The 21,617-nt window shown below is 40.6% G+C and overlaps 1 protein-coding gene across 2 annotated transcripts in view; it reads left to right on the forward strand.

Moving 5' to 3' along the window:
• Nucleotides 1-212: 212 nt before the first annotated feature.
• Nucleotides 213-21,617, forward strand: part of LOC134228002 (inactive rhomboid protein 1-like) — a 53,232-nt gene continuing 31,827 nt past the window's right edge. For both annotated transcript variants that reach the window (XM_062709756.1, XM_062709757.1), the window contains exon 1: nt 213-1,797. In XM_062709756.1, the coding sequence (XP_062565740.1) occupies nt 1,184-1,797 (614 nt within the window). In that variant the 5' untranslated portion in view covers nt 213-1,183. The remainder of the gene's footprint in view (nt 1,798-21,617) is intronic.

Raw genomic sequence — 21,617 nt, forward strand, 5'->3', positions numbered from 1 at the left:
GAGCAAAAAAAGCGTTTGCCTCGCCAAATCCTGTTTCTACTTTCGACTTCATCCATGCACAATCACACACCCCCGACAATAAAGCACTGATACACAGGAAGCAAACACGTACCCACTTGGAAAACTCTCCTATCCTGTGAAAACATTAACACGCACACAATCTCGCTCCGAGGAAACTCAACTATGTGACGTTGAAAGTTTTATTTTCCACCATTCGAAAAAACGACCGTCAAGAACAGGGAAAAATTTTAGCGAAAATAAACGATTTTGTAGCAATAAATTCAACACCGCAGCTGGTTGAATGTCGTCGTCAGTTAACGCTGAACCGATGAGGCGTGAAAAGTGATATCCAGTCGATCCAGTATGGCGTGAAAAAGTGTCGAAACTACGGCAGTCAATCGCCCATCGAACGCGATACTGCAAAGGAATCCCTTTTGCAAGTTTTTCCGTTTTTCACTACCCGCCACCACCCTTCTCTCCCCGACCCCTCCCATCGTCGCCTCTCGGTCGGGCTCAGCCAAAGAGGGGTTCTTTCTTCCTCGGAAAATCTTGCTCGCTGTGGGGCAGAGTCCTCCCCGACCTACCAGCATACCGTTCGCTCGGAATAGAAGGAAATACATCGCTTGCGGAAAGGTGGAACACATCATGGAGAAAGATGAACGATTTTTTCGGATTTTCCCAGTGCTCAGCATAAAACTACTGAAAAATTTGGTAGTGCAGACATGGAAAGTTTAAGTGGCGCAAAGAGAGTAGTGAGACAACAGAAACGAGTTCGTAATGGTGGAAAATTTGGGCCAGTTGTTGGGAATGAAGGAAAGGATTAATGCGTTTAGAGGACAACGAAATGTTGAGTTAACAACAGCAGAGGAAGTGCTATGGAAAATTCTATAGGGGCGTTCTTTACAGAGAATCAAAGAGGAATAAGTGGCAATAGTGAAAAATGTATTTAAATTGCTTTGTGTAGTAAATGCAGGGGATCAAATAAGTATCAAAATATTTTTTCGCCATTGATCGATATTTCTAATATTCGTCGACATTGTTATTGTTGTTGCTGTCTTCGTATCGCTTTTTCTTTGCCATGGAACTTGAGCACGGAGTGCAGGTGTCGTAGCCGTGTTAAGCAGAAGAATATGTGGGCGTTGATTGTGACGGGGCGAGTTTCATTTCTCTAAACAAAAAGGATATGTCTTCTATGGAGGACTGCTCGGAGTATAGCAATCCTCACCACCATCCGCAACAGCAGTCTCACCATCGTCATGGACATGCCCAACAGCAACAAAAACAACAACAGCAACATCATCACCAACAGCAACATCATCAGGCCAAGCTACCAGCTGCGTTATCATCCAGCTCACTATCACATAACCAGGCCTCGGGACCGACTCTACAATCGGCAGGCCCACCAAGTTCAAATGCTACGCTTACTCGAGGCAGTCGCAGATCCTCGTATGGACCCAGCCATTATCAACAACAGCTGGTTCAACAAACCGTAAATTTCCACGATGGATTAAGCTTAGGGGATAACATCTCCGTGGGTAGTGGCAGTATTATTAGCAATCATTCCGGGCAACGCTACATGCCTGACCTTCAGTACGGCACACTGAGTAACCGCATCATCCACCACAACGAGCGGTATGTCCTCGACGACAGCAGCTGTTTGCAACCGCCCTCGCCTGCACCGAGCAACGATCACTACGTCATGGGTATGCCATCACCATCGCCAACGGCCGCTTCGCACCACTACCCTGATCGGCATTATGCGCTCCAGGCGAGGACAATGAGCCCATCCAAAAATAGGTGAGTCAAGAATATTCGACATTGTTTGTCTTAAACTTCACCACGATTTTGGCTTCCTTTTTCTTGGAATGCCAACAATAAGAACGTTAGGTTTCTTGTAATGTGGCTTGTGTGTGCGAGCATAAATAGACTTCCATTACGTTGTTTGAATTCATTCCCATTTCAGATCTCTTTGTGTCAATGAGACATAAACCTGTCTTGACACATATATAGTTGGGAAAGGTAGTCAGCAGTGAGACCAAAAGGTTATTTATGTCCTTTCATGTTTGGATCTAATATGAGTTCAGAGTAATCCGAAAAGTTTTAGTATATTTAAAAACGAATTAGCAAAAGTGATGAAACTACTCATACATTAAAACATACCCAAGTATTGAACATATTTGGTCTGTTTTTATCAGATTTTAAATCGTATACAGTTCTAGCCCACATAACAGTTGTTTGACAAACTAAGTTGATCAGCTTGGTTGGCCAAACGGCAGGATAATTATTGTTGAAATTCTTCATTTCATTGCAAAAAACATAATAGTAATATAGAATCAAGTTCATCTAATGCTAAGGGCCCTCCTTAGCCGTGCGGTAAGACGCGCGGCTACAAAGCAAGACCATGCTGAGGGTGGCTGGGTTCGATTCCCGGTGCCGGTCTAGGCAATTTTCGGATTGGAAATTGTCTCGACTTCCCTGGGCATAAAAGTATCATCGTGCTATAGCCTCATGATATACGAATGCAAAAATGGTAACCTGGCTTAGAAACCTCGCGGTTAATAACTGTGGAAGTGCTTAATGAACACTAAGCTGTGAGGCGGCTCTGTCCCAGTGTGGGGATGTAATGCCAATAAGAAGAAGAAGAAGAAGAATGCTATTGAAATTGGATGCATTGGTAACAGAAAAATTCAAAGGTGCAGCCCGGGTTGTATACAAAGGTGACGTAGGACTACATAGCCTCATCTAATGAATTTTATACGCAGTAGCAAAACGAACCCTGTATTGCTTAGTAGGGGCTGACAGTAAGTGTTACGGTATGTCTATTATTTGCATCGCGCAGCTTTAAATCGATTTCCATATGTTTGTATTAGATTTACACATTCTCTATCTAAAAGACTGAAACATCAAGTGAAATTTTCTCAAAAGATTCCAACTTAATTGCATTTTATTCGGCAACTCGGCCGTACGAAGATCTTTTTTTTTGTTAAATATCTTGGCTGTGCATATGCACAGCACATGTTTCGAAATGGACAAATTGATATGAAATTTGCGAAAAAGAATCCTCGTGTCTTGGAGGGACTCGAACCTTCTACGTTTGCGGAAAAGCCATCTGAATCCGAGTACCAACCTCCGCGGTTAGCTCTTTTTTGTAACTTTGGGTTTGTTGACGTTTGTGATTGGAAATACGCATTATCTTCTTCTTTTACATGAGTTGAGATTTCCTTCCTAACGATTTACCTGGCGAACGGGTTGACCAAATTGCAAGACTTTTTTCCTAATCGATTCGTTTGTACATATATACAAAATATGGCGAATTTAACGGGGAAATGTAAAAATCATTAGAATACAATTTTGGGTCAGCTGTTGAGGAAAACAAACAAACGCAAGGAAATTGATCCAGAGTGCGGTGCTGCAAATAGTTCATTGTGACATTTGCAACACTCGGGCAATGCTGGGTGTCTTTCGATAGTTGAAAATAAATCATTTTAGCAAACACCAGAACAGCTGAAAACTAATCTAATTTTGAATGGGTTCACTGAACTGAAAATGAATTCAAAACACCAGAAATTTGAGAATTATTATTTTCTTGCTAATTAAAATTTAACTTTTTGCGCCTTTCCCGAGTTTGTCGTTTGTCGATCCTAATAAACTAGGATCGATTTTTTTAATGCGCCTTTCCAAACATTAATAACAACCAAATGACTAAATCTTGTAAGAAAATTTCACTTCTATCCCAATTTCAAAAGCTATTCCAGCGAATAACTTTTGTGCTGCAACTATCGCTGATGGCCATCACCGCTACCTACGCTCTCATTGTTATTGAATTTTCTGTCGATTTGAAGAAAATTCATCTTGAATCAACCTTCTTCTGTTAAATATGGTGGGTCTAACTGAAAACGGTTTACGCTTTTTGTTGGTTGGGTAGAATTAAAAATACGCCATTAGGTAAAATACGCCATTTTGCTGGGTAAAATGTTGGTTAGTTGACGTTGAATGATCTGCAGTAACCACGCCGGTTCCGCTTACTGCGGAATTCCGATAAAAATGGCTAGTGCGCTCCGGAAAGCAGCTTTCTTGTATTCAATAAAGTAAGCCCATTAGCCCCGCCCTTTTGTGATCTGTTATGGGTGAAATATAAAGTGCACTAATAACGATTAATGAAGAGGCGAGAAGGCATTTGACATTGTATGGCATGATGGCCTGGTGTACAAACTACAACGCTACAATCTTCCCAGATACCTGGTGAAAATCATCAACAATTACCTGTCACCAAGGACATTCCGGGTCTCAATCAGCGGAGCAAGTTCCAATGCGCACAACATCGTCGAAGGCGTCCCCCAGGGCTGTATCCTCGGGCCCCTGCTTTTCAATCTGTTCACCTCCGACATGCCAGAACCTCCAGAAGGCGCCATTCTGTCTCTGTTCGCAGATGACACCTGCATCGTCTACAACGGTAGAGTGATCAGAGCGCTAGTGGCAAAACTCTAGCGAGATCTGGATGCCCTGACAGAGTACCTGACCAGCTGGAAGATCTGTATCAACGCGGCGAAGACCCAGGTCATCATTTTCCCCCACTCTAAATCCCCTAAACATGTTCCGCCTGGGGACTACAAAATCATCCTCAATAACACGACTGTGGAATGGGCCAATGAGACCGACTAACTTGGCTTGACAGCAAGCTTAGTTTCAGGCAACAGGTTGACAAGACGGTGACAAAGTGTAACGTTTTGTTGAAACTACTGTACCCTTTAATCAACCGTCGGTCGTCATTGTCCTTGAAAAATAAGCTTGCTGTCTACAAGCAAATCATCCTCCCTGTGATCGAATACGGCATGCCGGTCTGGGAGAGCTGCGCTAAAACCCACCACCTCAAACTTCAACGGGTCCAAAACAAATTGATCCTTAACTCCCCTCCCAGGACAAGAACATCCGAGGTCCACCGTCTGGCTGGGATAAAAACCTTACATGAGCGCTTTGATGAGTGTAAAGAATAGTTTAGGATCCGTTGCCTGCACTCGGACCAAGAAGCGCTTAGGGTGCTAATTCCAATCTAGGTTAACAAATTTTTATTGTAAATATTAGTGTACATAGTAGTTAGGTTATCAAATTTTAAAAACACACTAGGCCGTCATGATACATTATATTTTAAAAATCAAGTAACTATTTAAAAATAATAATAATAATAATATAGGTGGGAGCTCAGGTGAAATACCCTGGACGTCCATGAAAAAACACCATTTCGAGTAGATAGCTGGGGTAGGAGCTGAAGGCCCAATTCCTAAGCACCAATGAAAAACCACCCTCGGGCGAGCACTGGCGCTTGAACCTAGCTATTTAGCACTGTAAAGAATTAAATAACTTTACAGAACCCGTAGCTTCCGGGAATGAAAGCACACCCAAATATGGAGTTACGCTCAAGAACAATACCACCCATGCGATTGCCCGAGGAGGGAGCCCCTACTGGAGCTGGTCCTGGAACGGGGGACAGAGCGAGCGGCCAGCGACTAGAGGAAGGAGAGGTGCAACAGCAACCCTCTAGTGATCGGGCTCAGCCCGTGTCGACAAGGCAAAACAGAAACGGCAGCAGAAGAAATCACCAAGGCAATGCTGCACCTGCTGATGTTGCTGTGGTTGATCGACGTCAATCACTCATGTTAGCGGGCCGCTGACGGCAACGGATCATGTGGACAAGGGAGATGAATCAGTACGTGATCCGTTGCTACTACGTTTGCACCAGGATGGAGACGGATATGTCCGGCAGACCGGCGATGCTGGAGATGTTCAATGAGAGGTTCCCTCGGTTTGCACCCCAGCTTAACTAGAACAAGTTGTACACACGCCAGAGAGCTATTATGTCACATAATACGCTGACTCCAGAAGACGTAGAGTACATCAAGTGGGAAGTGCAGAGGGAACTAGGAGAGGAGGAGGAGGCAAGATCGAGCGATACGTCGAGAAGGAGTTCTGTTGGGTTGGATGCATCAATCGCAGGTAACCGTCGTTATTCGATTGCACCCGCCGCTCCAGGACCAACAGTGGAATTGCAACGACAGCAATTGAAAGACGAACTAGCTAATCATATGGGCACAGCAGTTACCCGAGTAGCACACTTGTCATATACCAGTCACTGTAACTTATATGCAACCAAATCCAGTCACATTGGAATTGCTGCAACAAAATCGATCGGAATTGTGCTACTTGGGTACACAGTTCCGTGGGACAGACCCCATGTCCCGACACCGGATACCCAAGTTGCAGTACTCCTATCGGTTGACGAGTACAGTAAGCATCCTTAACCAGGATATTTTGCCACAGTACTTGGAAACCGTGGAGAACCTTGAGGAGCTGCAATTTATCGTGTATTCGGCTGCAGTGGCTGTTGTGAGAACGTTGGGATTGCGAACGCGCCCACAAAGCACGAAAACCCGCGTGGATGCGACGTCTGGAGACCCGCATCGCCACACTGCGGTCAAAGGTTGGTCGATTAGCACAGTACAAACAGGGGGATCAATCAACCAGGCTAGTTCGGAATGTTGCTGAAATTGTGAAACCAACAGAACTCCGTGATCTCACCGAGGCGAACTTAACTGAGATCCTCGACACCCATGTACAGCGGTTGAGCAAACACAACTAAGGCTATCATTTGAAGAGTGGGGAAAGGAGTACAAACATTACCCACACCTTCTTTATGGACGACTTGAAGCTGTTTGCGGAATCTGTGGAGAAGCTGCACAAATTTCTGCGGCTTGTAACGGTATTCAGCAACGACATCCGGATGGAGTTTGGTATCGATAAATGTCGATCCATACATCTACACCGGGGTCATCTGGTGGATGCCGACAGTTTCCGCGTCAACGAACAGGAGGAGATTCGAAACATGGTTGAAGGCGAAACGTACAAGTTCCTAGGTTTCCTGCAACTGAAAGGAATTCGCCATACGACGATCAAGAAAGAGCTGCAGGAAAAGTTCTTGCATCGTGTCAACGGTATTTTGAAGAGCCTCTTGTCGGCCGGCAAAAACGTGAAGGCGATAAACACGGTTGCTGTGCCTTTGTTGACATACAGTTTCGGGGTGGTGAAGTGGACCAAGACTGACTTGGAGGCGTTAGAACGAGCAGTACGAGTGGCGTTCACTAAGCATCGCATGCGCCATCCAAAATCGTCAATTGAGAGAGTCACCCTGCCACGTACAGGAGGAAGAGGCGTCACCGATATACAAACACTACGTGTTTCCCAGATCCAGCAGTTGCGAAGATACTTCGTGGAAAGCCAGAACCGCCACGAAATCTATCGCGCTGTGTGTGAAGCTGACCACGGATTCAGTGCCCTGCATCTGGCGCAGGAGGACTATCAGCTGAATTGCGACATCAAATCTGTCGACGAGATGATCGTATCGTGGAAGCAGAAATAGTTGCATGGGACGCACCCCCATCAACTGGAGCTGGAATATATCGACAAAGCGGCGTCGAATACGTGGCTGGTGCGGGGTGAACTCTTCTCAGAAACAGAAGGATTCATGGTAGCCATCCAGGACCGGGTAATTGCGATGAAGAACTATCGGCACTATATATTGCACGAAAACGTGGAGGACCGCTGCAGGAAGTGCAATTTAGTAGGAGAGACGATCGAACATATCGTGTCCGGGTAGCTGATTCAGCCTATCTCGGTCGTCATAACGAAGTAGCCAAGATTGTGCACCAACAGCTTGCTTTAAAGCACAACTTGGTTAACCAGTTTGTCGCCTACTACAAATATGTGCCTGTCCCGGTTCTGGAAAATAGTTTCGTGAAGCTGTACTGGGATCGCGAGATCATAACGGATGTCCTCATTCGTGCCAATCGGCCCGATATTGTGGTCTACGACAAAAGGATGAAGCGGGTAACCCTCATCGACATTGCTGTACCGCTAGACCATAATGTCCAAACAACATTCTCCAACAAGATAACGAAGTACCACGACTTGGCGGAGGAGTTGAAGTAGATGTGGCACCTGGAGGACGTGCGTATAATTCCGGTTGTTATATCAGCTACCGGAATCGTCCCGAAATCTCTTCTGAGATCCTTAGGAGAGCTGGAACTATCTCATAACCTCCATAGCATCCAAAAGACAGTGGTTCTTGGAACTTGCAGCATCGTAAGAAGATTCCTGAACCACCATAACTAATACATCCGGTGCAAACGTTTATTATAGGATTTTAAGTTAACCGGCGAATGAGATCCACAGAGCCTAATCCTCTTTGGCATTCAGATTGCCCGGGGTATGTGAAAATTCCCAGCACGCTTGCTGAGGAAGTGCCAAAACTCTATAATAATAATAATTAAAAATTAAGTTGGAGGGCCAAGCCGTACATGTTGAAAAAACAGATAGATCCACGTAGCGGTGATGGTGCCTTTATCGTTCCTGTGGAGTGAGTAGTTTTTACGCACTTGTGGTATGCAAAAAAGTATTTTGACCATAACGTCCATAGTCCGATTCGCCCAATTTTCAATAGGAAACAATGGGACAGTATTCTGCGTCGAATGCAACTGGTTGCGAGCAAATCGGTAAAGGATAAGTACCTTAAAAATGAGTGAGATTTATTTGTCCACAGACATACACACCCACAGACATCACCTCAATTCGTCGAGCTGAGTTGATCGGTATATAACACTCCTATAAAAAGTTCATTTTTGGAGTGAAAATATAGCCTTTACGTATACTTTGTATGCGAGAAAGGCAAAAATGATTGTAGAACAAAAAATGTTCAAATAAAGAAAAAATTTCCTACGACTATGAAGGGGCGAGGATAATGGAAATACTTCATTAGATACAAGAAAACTGTATTCCAGCGCGCGCGAGCCATTTTGATCGGAATTCCTCAGAGAGCGAACCGATTCTGAATTTGGTTATGAGCTGTTAGTTATTTAAAATGCGTATTGTTGAGAAGAGTAACATCAAAAATTTGACCCAAGACGAGAAGAGGAACATCAAAATTTGACGCCAAACACCTATGTCACCGAAACAGTCCATTTTTGGATCAACCCTTTTTTCCAGAAAATGCTGATCCTGAAAAGAACCAATTTTCTTTCCCCAATGCGCCTTTTCTTTCTTTGCGTTGAAATTTCACTTCACAGACGCCACCATTTTGGAAAACATTTCCAGCATCGCCACTGGTGGCGCAGGATCACAACAGTGTTATTTTGTAGTCAACCCTTTCTCCACATAAAATGCTGGTTCGTTGAGGTTGAATGATCTGCAGCAACACGCCGACGACCACAGATGGTTTTCCGTTGAGAATGTTACCAGCGCCTTCGTAGCTGAGGATTAGATCCAAACCCGAAAGGTGTTTGATTCTGATGTCTGTGCTTGCGATGCATGTACGTGATTGATTGGTTTACCTATTTCTAAGATTATTTCGAAGATTTTTTTTTATCAATTATCAATAATAAATAGTTAAAAATCAGTATTTTTAGATAAATACAAAAAAGCGTCAAATAGGTCAAAAAAATGGAAATCCATCGAGAAACTGCTGAGATATTGAAGTTAAAAAATCATATTTTCGTGACGATCTCCGATTCTCGCAATCGCAAGGTGTACCCCAATATAGAAAAGACAGACGTAGTCCTACGTCAAAAGTATTAGTTGACTAATTCTATCACAGTTGACAACTTACCGGAAAGTATCCAAAATCAATAATGAAATAGTCTTGGGATGCTGTAGATCAGCGATCCCTAGCATTTTGTTTTTTTTGCATAAATTCATAATAAAAATAAGCTTCCACCTTATTACTCAGACGAAAGCTTAAAAATACAACAGCAAACGTAAATATGTACTAATAATCCTATATTTTAGGCATTATATGTGGAAGTTGATTGGGGATAGTGATGGAATTTGATTTAATGAAACCCGATTCGATTACAGCCGAGAAGTCCCGAGTAATCATTGGATGGCCACATATGCCTGATCTATAAGAAATGGCACAGACTAGATTGCAAATTGTAGATGGATTATCCTTCTTAACTAGTTGTACTAAATTCGGTCGCGTAGTCCTTACAACAGACTGCTTAATGAGTCCTTCGTCAGCACATACCAAGCAGGTTTCCTGAAGGCAGACTTACGATATGAGTATATTTAATAGCAGCTTGGGATTCGATGAAAAGAAATAAGCTGTGACAGTACATGGTTTTCCGGCGAAACTTATTAGGCTGATACATGCAACGCACTAAGGAGTATCTCACCCCAAATCCTGGCCAAAAGTCAAAAACAATATTTTTAGATATCTCCATATTATTTTTCGTGTTTGTACTCTCAAATAGTAATACTAACTTGCCCTGGGATTTTTGGATCAATATTGATTACTTGTGAGCAATGCTGGCTGCCAAAACTTCACCATAATTTACATGCTAGTTTTATTGCAATTGTCAATGAAAAAATGTTCATGTTTTATCGTGTTTTTCTGGGTTTTTATTGATTTTTAAGATGAAAATCAATATAGGTATCAATAATGAGGGTATGTAAAATCGTTTCAAAGCATGATTCGATCTGGAATTGTTTTTAGGTGATCCATAATAATGATATTATTTGCTAGCTTTTTTCTAACTTTTTTACAATAATATGTTTTACAAAATTAAACTTTGATTAGGTTCCAAGCCCGATCAAGCAACAAAATTGTCAGCGTTGGAAAGATTGAAGTTTCCTCAATAAGCTCCACAAAAACATTTCACGCATCCTCACGCAATCGTGAGTTGTTTTAATTGAATATAGTGAAGTTTTCTAAGAGAAGCTAGGCGAAAAAAATAAATATTAATGATTTTAAGCGACAAAGCTCATAAAATGGTTTGATTTCAAAGAAGAGCTGGACTTTGATGAAAAGCATACGAATTTTTCGGATGTAAAAGGTTGTTAAGAAATAAAACGGTTGAAATGCAACGAATTTATCTGATCTGATCCATTGATTGTAATATCAATACATTATCCAGGGACTTTTACATTATCCTATGACAAATTGATATAGTTGAAGTGAACAAACGAAGCACATTTTCAGCAATCTTAGCAAGTAATAATTAAAGAATGAAAATTAACATAAAAACCATACTCATTGACAGAGTCAGAGGAGGACACCACTCGTCGCAAGCACGCTGTAGTTCCCAAAGGCAGCGTTCTTACGCCAAGTGGTGCTTTACCTAATAATAACAACTGACCCCGCCGGTGGTCATACTTCACTACTAGTGTAATACAAAGAGCACAAAAGCAATAAAATACGCTTTACTGTTAATTTGATGCATTTACAGCCGACAAAATGATTGGCATAGTTTTGGCCACGCTTTTATACTGCGTACTCCTATGTGCAACGGCTTGAAAACAAGTAATCGGATTGCAGACGAAGTATCAACCTCGTTGGTGACCAGGTTTGAAACAGGTTGAAACAGGGTGATACGCTTTCACTGTTGAACATTGCTCTTGAGGGTAGACATTATGTCAGGGGGTCACAACACAATTCTCACGTAACACTGATGAAGTATCTCTCTGGTGCGACATAGACATAGGACGTGATTATTTTGACGTAAACTACGTCTAAAGGGAAGACTCTGATACAGGGTGTAAAACGAAAATTTCCAAATTCGAGACCGTCACGAAATTAGGATAGATTTCAAACGCTAATAGCTCCTTTATCTTTCAATGGATTTTCGAGATTTTATTATCAATCGAATCGGCAACTCTCCAGCAATTTTTTAAGCCTATTGGAGCTATTGATTATCAACGTAAAAACATTAAAAATTCCAAATCTTTACCAACCCAGTAAAATTTTACAGTTTCGTTACGACCGCCGTCTGCGGTTGGTTCTTGCGCTCTACTTTTGTGCGGTGGTTCGTACAAAAAGTACAAAATAGAACCAGAGCAATGACCGCGGCCGGAGCAAAAAAGTAGTGTTTATGAAAAAGTGCTACAGATAGACAGTGACAGTGACAGTGGACATATTCATGTAAGCAAGAGGTGAATATTAAAATTGATTATCAACTTTAAGGTGGTTATACAACAAAACCAGAAATCAGCCATCAGCTTTTTACTTTGGCTAATCAATCGACTTTACTTTCAGCATTGTACGAATATTGTTAAGCTATATTTGAACTTTTGATAATATGAGTAGAATAACGTGTGGTGAATTTGAAATTCACCACATGGTTTGATTGTATAATCATCTTAAACAAGGTCACACTCTTACTTTTTTGACGGAAATTGAGTAAAATTTCTGTGCGATAGAAAGAGAGAGCAATGCAATTTTACTCAGTCACTGAGTAGGTGAAAGTTAGCGTGTATCCTACTATTTAGGCAGCATCCCTTCAAAATTACACTTCAAAAGCACTGTTATTTAATAGGCAATTAACTATGAAATGCATTAATCACTCTAAGTCGAATAACAATCCGAGAAAGGCATCATCACCACTGCGGAATAATAAATTTGGGGTTTTTAAATGAAAATTTTAAATTGTCATATCCAACCATTTTTATATATAGTGAGTTACGCCAATTTTGTTCGAAACATAAATGGATTGGTGTCCGATCGGACATGATTTACGGAGAAATTACACATTACACGCGGCAAAACGTTTACTAAAACAAACCTCGCTACATCCCGACCCCATATATCCAACATCCCAATGGTTGTAATTTGACTAAGCACGCACGCGCGGTTTGAAGTTTGTATGAGAATTACTATGAAAACAGTAAATTTTTCGGAAATCGTTTTGCAACGTTGCATATCGTCATTAATATCTAAAAATATATGAGAACGTTGGCAACATAGGGAACTTAGCAAGTGAATAAATCGTCTTTATTGTAAAACAATTCGCTGCTTGCAAGAAACATTATTAAGGAAATATTAAATCGTGGGAAATTCAATTGAGCACGTAAAAGAATAGCATATCAATAATGAGCATTTTTATTTTCTTTATAACTTTGCTTACGAAATCCGATCACAGATTTAGAAATATTCTACAAAGTCTTCGGGTTGATTATGTTTAGGGGTAGATCCTCCAGTGCCGGACACATAAGTCATTTAACAAACAAAAACTTTAACTATCCGGATTTTCTTTGCTTTTATACTAGGGCTTCCATTCCCGGAAACGATTTCCCGAAATCATATTTCCAGGATTCCTGATTCAGGATTTGTGTATCAGTTTCCCGAATTTCCCGGGAAATGAACATACTAAAATATTTTGTAACAATAGTCTTAGTTTTTTAAATTTGATGATAACGGTTTTTGGGGTATCAATTAATTTTTTTTACTAGCATCATCTCACTATTTGTTTTCCTTTTGAAGTTTATGAATTTAAGTCATACTGAAAATGCTACAGATTCATATGGTGCATTCCAACACGTGTTGAAGAGAGACAAAGAACCAGTTTATATATATCGTTCGTTAATTCAGTAGGTCCAAACGTCGGTAAGCGTTGTGAAGTCGAATTAAAAATTTAGTGTCTGTGGTGAAACAGCAGAGCTACTAATGTTCGCAGATATTCAGGCAATAGCAGTGACCGCTTTGGCAGGTTTGTCCTATTATTGTCAATGGTATTTTAAGACCTTCAATCCTTTTTGAGTCAATTCCCGAACAGACTCATATTCCGAAGACTCGTTTGTATTTTGGGATATTTCTGAAAAATTTCATTTGAATATTTTATAATATTGGTGGGCTAACAGAACTTGATGGAAAAACAGATTTAAGGTTTTTAGTATGCGATCATTACAACTGTCTTACAACAAATACTCGCAAAACTTTTGCAATTTGATGCGTTTCAGGTGCTGTTCGGCATTTCAAGCAAAGGAAGAATTCTCATTTCAAATATTTCAAAGAATTCTCATTTCAATATTTCACTGCAGATCTTACTTTTGAGCCAGAGCAGATGCTGATACCTGTGACATGGCGAACGTTTTGTAGAAGGAGTTAACGCTTTTCAAACTGAACAAAAACTTTCTCAGGCTTTCAACTACTTTTTCATCATTTGAGGACAAAATAGCAAGAATCACTGATGTAGAATGTATATTTTCGAAATCATATTTTACGACAAAATTTAAACTACGATTTTGAATTTAGTTTCGAGATTTTTTTTTATTTCCCGGGATCCCGGGAAGCGTTGATTGCGAGCGACGCCGCACTCTACATCATTTTTCGAGCGATCGCATTAGGTTTTCTCCAAACTCGCCATAATATTGTATTTTGACAATTTTCCCAACTTTTCCTTTAAAATTTACTAACCTTTTGCATATAGAAACACAGCTGATCCCAATACGAATCGATTAGTGAGGAAATCTCGCAAATCGGTCATCCTCTTCGTGAGTTATATTCCCTCAAAGAAAGAATAGATAGAAGAAAGAAACACAAAATATGACTATTGACCATTGATGATTCATACAAACTATATTTGATCATTTGAACACGTTTTTCGACGATGAATTTTGGTGAAAAAATGTCTCCTTGTACCGGAAACTATTGCATCATGTTCAAATGTGACTAAGTTCCTGTTACATGAGTAAAGACATCATTCAAAATAGTAATATTATTCGCGTGCTTTAAGTTGTAAATATTAAAAATTGTTAGTGGAGCTTATTTGACTCTTCAGCTAATTTTTTACATCCTAATCCAAATGCCCACCTTTTTCAATGTCCTCTTCAATTTTTGTTTCTGCTAATTTCTGTGGCTTTCTCAGCAAGAAGAAACAATTGAATTGAAGTGAGTGTAACAAAACAGGTGTGAAGAATTTTTATTCAACTTTAAAGTTTGTACAAAGTTTATCACATGAAGATCTGGTATTCTTTGCCATTAGAAGCCTTTTCAATAGCTTCCTTTTGTACTTAATAAGATGAAGGAGGGACCTCTGCAAGTAGTGTCGTTTTAAGAAGTGTCCGGTATTGGGAGGTGTCCGGCGCTGGGAGATCTCCCCCTAAATAGTTAATGACCCGCCTCACGAAACGATCTCTCACATACGGGGCGATTTCTATAGTAATTTCCATACAAACTTCAAACTGCTCGTACTCAGTTATATTCTAACCAATTCAGTTGTATATTTGGGAGGTACACTAAAACAGCAAATGTTATCGTTCAAGCATAAGGGAGCGCAACCCGATTAGGAATGCATAACAAAATTATAACTCAATTCTATCAATTGTTGTTATTTAAAACAACATACATTTTTTGTAGACATTGGAAATAAAATCGGTGGTAATCACCTTCAGTATAACTTGAACCTGCTCGATATTAATACATAGCTGGAACAAAGTTAATTGCCTACATTATGGATGGAAATTCGGCGTGGTGGCGTACCAGATTTCTGTCCGTGATGTAGGCAATTACCTTGAAAGTAGATTTTTGTACAGAAAAATTATATCAACGTTTGTTATAATGTTGATATAAAGGTATCAACCTCTGTTTTAATTATAATACGGCTAGAGGTATTTTTGATATATTTTTTGTTATTTTAACAACTAACCAGCAAAATTTATAACACATTTTGTTACAATATTTTTCTGAAATAAATAACACCCCTTGTTATAATTTTGTTATGCATTCTTGATCGGGAAAAGTCAAATTTTCAATCACTCTAGGCTCTAACCAAAATAATTATCTTATGATCTGTTTTAAGTAATTTACGTCGGGCGGTCGTATCTTGTATATAACCCTTCTGATTTTTTTATGAACAAGAGTACATGTAAATCTGCAACCAGACTATGGGGATGAGTAATGCTAACAACAGTCATATAGTTTTCAAATGTGAGTAAATTAAGGAATGAAAAATCCAACAACCATGGGACTGATATACGACTACACTCAGGATGGAACCCACTCATGGGGACTTTCGAGAATGGATCCCGTTTGTACATGAATCCCATCACATGCTAGTCACGATTACCTCTACATAACCAGGCCCGCTAGCTCTGGCTACCGAGGAACAACTGCCACGCATGAGTTTTGCAATGGTAGATTATAGCGGTAGATTGTATACCAAACCACCATGCCAAACAGCACCAACCATCAACATCTAGGCATGAGCCGCCAAGGGTGCGACGCATTACCCGTGTCAACTCCGAAGCTCCATCGTTGCAGGAGATTGAAGCAGCCATCCGAAGCATGAAATCCAATAAGGCTCCCGAGTTGATCGCCTTTTAGCAAATATGCTTATAGCTGACAAACGGGAGGTCGTGGTTTCAAATGTGGTACACTACTTTCCTTGGTTAATCTAAGTAAGCTAAGCAACTGGACTTAGCAGGACGTCTCCGTGAAGGTCCCGAAAAAAGGGAATCTGACTGTGTACGACAATTGTCAGCGCATCATGTTACTGTGCATTGTTCTCAAAGTTCTGTGATAAAGTATCCTAACTTGGATGATACAACACGACTCTCCGACGACAACAGGCAGAATTCCACCACGGAAGATCATGTGTTCTGAATTTTCTTCTTTATCGTGCTATTGTTGGGTTCGATCTGTCCAGTCACGCTGATTTCCGGGAAATTAGGATTTCCAGGGACTTGACCTGATTTGGAAATACTGGCTTTGGATTTCGGTATTCTGGAACTTCTTGAAATTTTTACAGCAGGTCATGTTATGATTACATTAGGCCTATCAGACGTGTGAACATTCGAGTGGCCATTTCAGAACAGGTTCCCAAAGGGGTTGAGAGAGGTCATATGCATTTTTCAATGGAATCCAAACAATATGGGCATCAATAGAGTGGCCCAAGCTTATATGGAAAAAGTGAAAAGTCTGGAACTTCAAACCTTGCACCCTTAAATGACAGTTTGGGGGTCCCAGAAGCTCCCCTGAAAATTTCAGCTCATTCGGTCCAGTGGTTGGCGTGCGCAAATGGTTCAAAGTTTGTATGGAAAAAGTGATCCAAACGTATGGAGAAACGCAACCGTTTCAGTTTTTTGCTTCTAGGTGGCGCTGTAGTCGACGGATTCCTGTTGTGGACAAAATGTAGAACCTTTTTTATATAAGGAAGCGACTGATGAAGACCGGATGTAAATCCCTTTGAAATTGGCCAAGTTATAAGCATCCAAAGTCGAGGGTGTCGAGCGTGTCTCCCAGGGGTGTTTAAAATGAGAGCAACGTACTACCGAGCGACCATTGCAGCGGCGATGCAGGCGTATTCGGTGCCGTGCGAAATTAAATGCATGATTATCACGCAATCTCGCGAATTTTTATCCGATTGGTAAATACTTTCCGTGCTCTGTACAGTAGTGTAGCTAGAGAGGGAGGGGGTGACTTATCACTGAAGTTTTTAAGGGGAGACAAAATTCATGAAATATTTGTAACGAGTTGTTTTCGGACATCGTGATGCTCGTTGCATCAATTTTAGAACGATATGATATAATCGTTACAGACAGAGGGACAGAAGGACAGAAAGACAGAGAGACCTGGGATATTATATAAGTTATATATTTTTCAAACAACAGTTTTAATGTTTATAGCATAATTTATTAACTGTATAAAACTACAAAGTTATCAACAAACAACACTTATACCTATATTAATTATTTATTTCAACTGCTAGGCCTTCCTTTATAACAGAGCGAGTGCAACCTGGAAAATTTTGCCTATGCTGTTGAACAACTTTGAGAAGATATTGAAGCTGTTCTTCATTTTTTGTCAGTTTTCCAATCTTGAACTAGTTTAACTCCTCTTTCAGCACAGTCATTCACTACCAAAAATGAATTAATTTTATTTCTACTTTCAACAAATTCTTCCAATTCATCCCATATACTAGGATTTTCTTTGGAAAAATTTGCAGATATGCCAGAAATTAAAAAAAAAATCATCGTGTTTTGAGAAATAAAATCCGTACAAGAAGTCAACTTATCGATCGTAGATACTTTCAATTTTATTTTTCTTACCATATACACATTTCAGCCATATACACATTTCTTGATTGATCAGGGAAAGCATCTCGTAAAGTTATCAATTTTTTTGCCAGGTTTAGATCATTTCGTGCTGCTGATGAGAGTAAAGGAGCTTTAAACCAAGACCAAATGTAAACTCGTAAAATAAAAGCACACATTACTGAAATTTTTTGCCTTTCATCATCGGTCATGTCAAATTGGCCTATTTTAAGCCATATTTTAAGACAATATATTGCTTTCGCCATCAATCTGGCATTGCTATGTGCTCCTGGTGGCGAAAATTTAATTCTTTTCACACCAAGAAATGCTAAAGATAAATTTAGCAACTCTTTATAGTCTTGTCGTCGCTGTTGAATATTGAGTTGGTTTTTCAAAAATTCAATCAAATGTTGTGTTTCATCACCAAGGATCTCAATAATGTTTTCGTCTACCTTATTTTCATCAAAGGATTGATCCGTAGTAGGCCATGCCGATTTAAATTTTATAAAAATACTTGAAGAAGGGCCTTTTGAAGGAAATAGTTTTTCCCAAGCAGCTGTCATCAAAACTTCGGCAATATGATGCCTACACGCCAGCCATAAAAGGTCTCTGCCAATCCGCTTCTCGATTAGGGTACAAGCGCCTTTTTTGATTCCTGTATTTGCTGCTGTTGTATCAAATCCCATTGCACAGATGCGATCGCTTAGTTCCCATGCATTCATCAATTTGCAAACTTCGTTTTTTTTAGCGTTTCGAAGATAAAACAATGCCAGAAAATTGCGAGATTAAACATCGAACAATATCCCGGATGTGCTTTTCTACTGAAAAAAAAAGGACCCCCCCCCTTGCCCCCCCTCCTTATTCACCCCCTCCCTCTCTAGCTACACTACTGTACAGAGCACGGAAAGTATTTACCAATCGGATAAAAATTCGCGAGATTGCGTGATAATCATGCATTTAATTTCGCACGGCACCGAATACGCCTGCATCGCCGCTGCAATGGTCGCTCGGTGGTACGTTGCTCTCATTTTAAACACCCCTGGGAGACACGCTCGACACTCTCGACTTTGGATGCTTATAACTTGGCCAATTTCAAAGGGATTTACATCCGGTCTTCACCAGTCACTTCCTTATATAAAAAAGGTTCTACATTTTGACCACAACAGGAATCCGTCGACTACAGCGCCACCTAGAAGCAAAAAACTGAAACGGTTGCGTTTCTCCATACATTTGGATCACTTTTTCCATACAAACTTTGAACCATTTGCGCACGCCAACCACTGGACCGAATGAGCTGCAATTTTCAGGGGAGCTTCTGGGACCCCCAAACTGTCATTTAAGGGTGCAAGGTTTGAAATTCAGGATTTCATGCATTTTGGGCCAGTCTAGGGCATCAATCTTCTTGAAATGATCTAAGAGCCTTGTTTCTAATCTTGATTTTTTTTCTCTATATCAACACTCATTGATCTCTGTAACCTCTGTGGTCTTCCAGAAGTTCTGGAACATCCGGAGAACTGGTCGATTCTTCCCATTTGCTCCAGTAATATGCGACTATTTCTAATCTCTCACTCATTCACCCCAGGTGGCCACTAACAGGTCCTCCGGGAGTACATCCGGAGCAGTGTTCATTTTTTGAATATGTAGTAGTATGAGGGCAAAACCATTTTCAAGGGCCACCTATTGATCCTGGAAGACCAGCAACTGGTCATCCAAAGAAGTGGCCGATTCCGGATCATCCAAAGAAGTTGCTGATTCCGATAATTTGTCTTACAAAGCTGTGACTTTTTATAAATTGACTGTTGTTGTAGCCATGAGAGAACGAAATCAATACAAGGACTCGTTCATTTCGGATGCCCACTAAGTGATTCTTCGAAAGTTCTGGAACAAATTCGTCGTTTGAAGCATCGATTTTTATAAATCTATTGTTGACGTAATGTGGAGGAAAATCAATGCATAGAACACTAATCGACTCCGGATGACCAATAAGTGGTTCTCCAGAAGTTTCAGAACATCCGAAGAAGTGGAAAATTGTGAAATTCCGTCCTAAAAATCACGAATCTCTTATTGTAGCATAGTGAGAGCAAAATCATTGCAAGAACAACAAATTGAACCCGAATATGCACCAAGTGGTTCTAGGAAACTTCGGAGCACCCGGAGTAGTGACCAAATCGGAAATCGTCCTAGACTCCTGTGACTTTTATACACTACTAGTTGACCCGGCAGACGTTGTCCTGCATAGTAGGCGAAAATTCACATTGAGAACTGCCCATGCGAAATATCCATGCGAATCTTGATTTTAGTTTTTCACGATTTGCTCAACTTTACTCGTAATTTTCGCATTAGGAAATATCATATAAACCCGTCGGAAACTATAACGAATGTTTCTGCTGAAGAAATGAAAAAAATCCATCCATCCGTTTTCGAGTTATGCGGATACGAACACAGACCATTTCATTTTTATATATAAGATTTGCTCTAGCAACGTGAGAGCCAAATTCCACTAATTGGTCCTCCAGGAACTCTGGAACATCCAGAGTAAAAGACAAATTTTGAAATTCGTCCTCAAAAAGTAGCGACTGGTTCACACAACAATTTTTGTATCAAAATGAGAGCAACACCTTTGCAAAAACCATCCAGTGCTTCAGAAACTCTGGAACATCTGTAAATGTATCAATTCTAGAAATTCTCCCTAGAAAGTTGCGACATTTTTCAACGTACTAGAAAGCTGTGAGTTTTTATAACTAAAATATTGAAATAGAAACGAAGAAACTGATTAGACAAGCCAGTTTCTCCATCGAGTGAGAGGAAGGAACTTCCGGAGGAATTCCTGGAGGAATTCTCAGAGAAATTTCTGGAAGAACTTCAAGAGGAATTCCCGGAGGATCTCCCGGAGGAGCTTCCAGAGGAACTTCCGGAAAAAAACCAGGAGGAATTCTTGGAGGAACTCCTGGAAGAATTCCTGGAGGAATTCCTGGAGGAACCGCTGGAGGAATTCCTGGAGGAACCGCTGGAGGAATTCCTGAAGCAACTTCTGGAGGAAATTCCTGGAGGAACTCATGGAGAAATTCCTGGAGGAATTCCTTAAGAAATTCCTGAAGGGATCCCTGGAGAAACTCCTGGAGGAATTCCAGGATAAACTCCTGAAGGAATTCCTGGAGGAGCTCCTGAAAGAATTCCTGAAGGAATTCCAGAAGGAGCTCCTGGAGGAACTCCTGGAGGATCTCCCAAAGGAATTCTTGTTGGAAAAAGAACCTAATTTTAGGTACTTTTTTTCTCTTGCATCTCACTTCCTCTTCCATTGTTGTCATAAAATGAAAAGCAAAACTACTGAACAACGCAGTAAAGTATGGGAACACAACGTTAAGTAATATCGTGTTTACAAAAGTTAAGTAAAATTTACCTAACTTTTGGTTAGTTTCTATTCAAAATAACTTTATTTTACCTTCTTCTTCTTCTTCTTCTTCTTATTGGCATTACATCCCCACACACTGGGACAGAGCCGCCTCGCAGCTTAGTGTTCATTAATCACTTCCACAGTTATTAACTGCGAGGTTTCTTAGCCAGGTTACCATTTTTGCATTCGTATATCATGAGGCTAACACGATGATACTTTTATGCCCAGGGAAGTCGAGACAATTTCCAATCCGAAAATTGCCTAGACCGGCACCGGGAATCGAACCCAGCCACCCTCAGCATGGTCTTGCTTTGTAGCCGTGCGTCTTACCGCACGGCTAAGGAGGGCCCCAACCTAATGTTAAGTAAATTTT

This window comes from Armigeres subalbatus, chromosome 3 (genome assembly GCF_024139115.2).
Source record: "Armigeres subalbatus isolate Guangzhou_Male chromosome 3, GZ_Asu_2, whole genome shotgun sequence".
NCBI lineage: Eukaryota > Metazoa > Arthropoda > Insecta > Diptera > Culicidae > Armigeres > Armigeres subalbatus.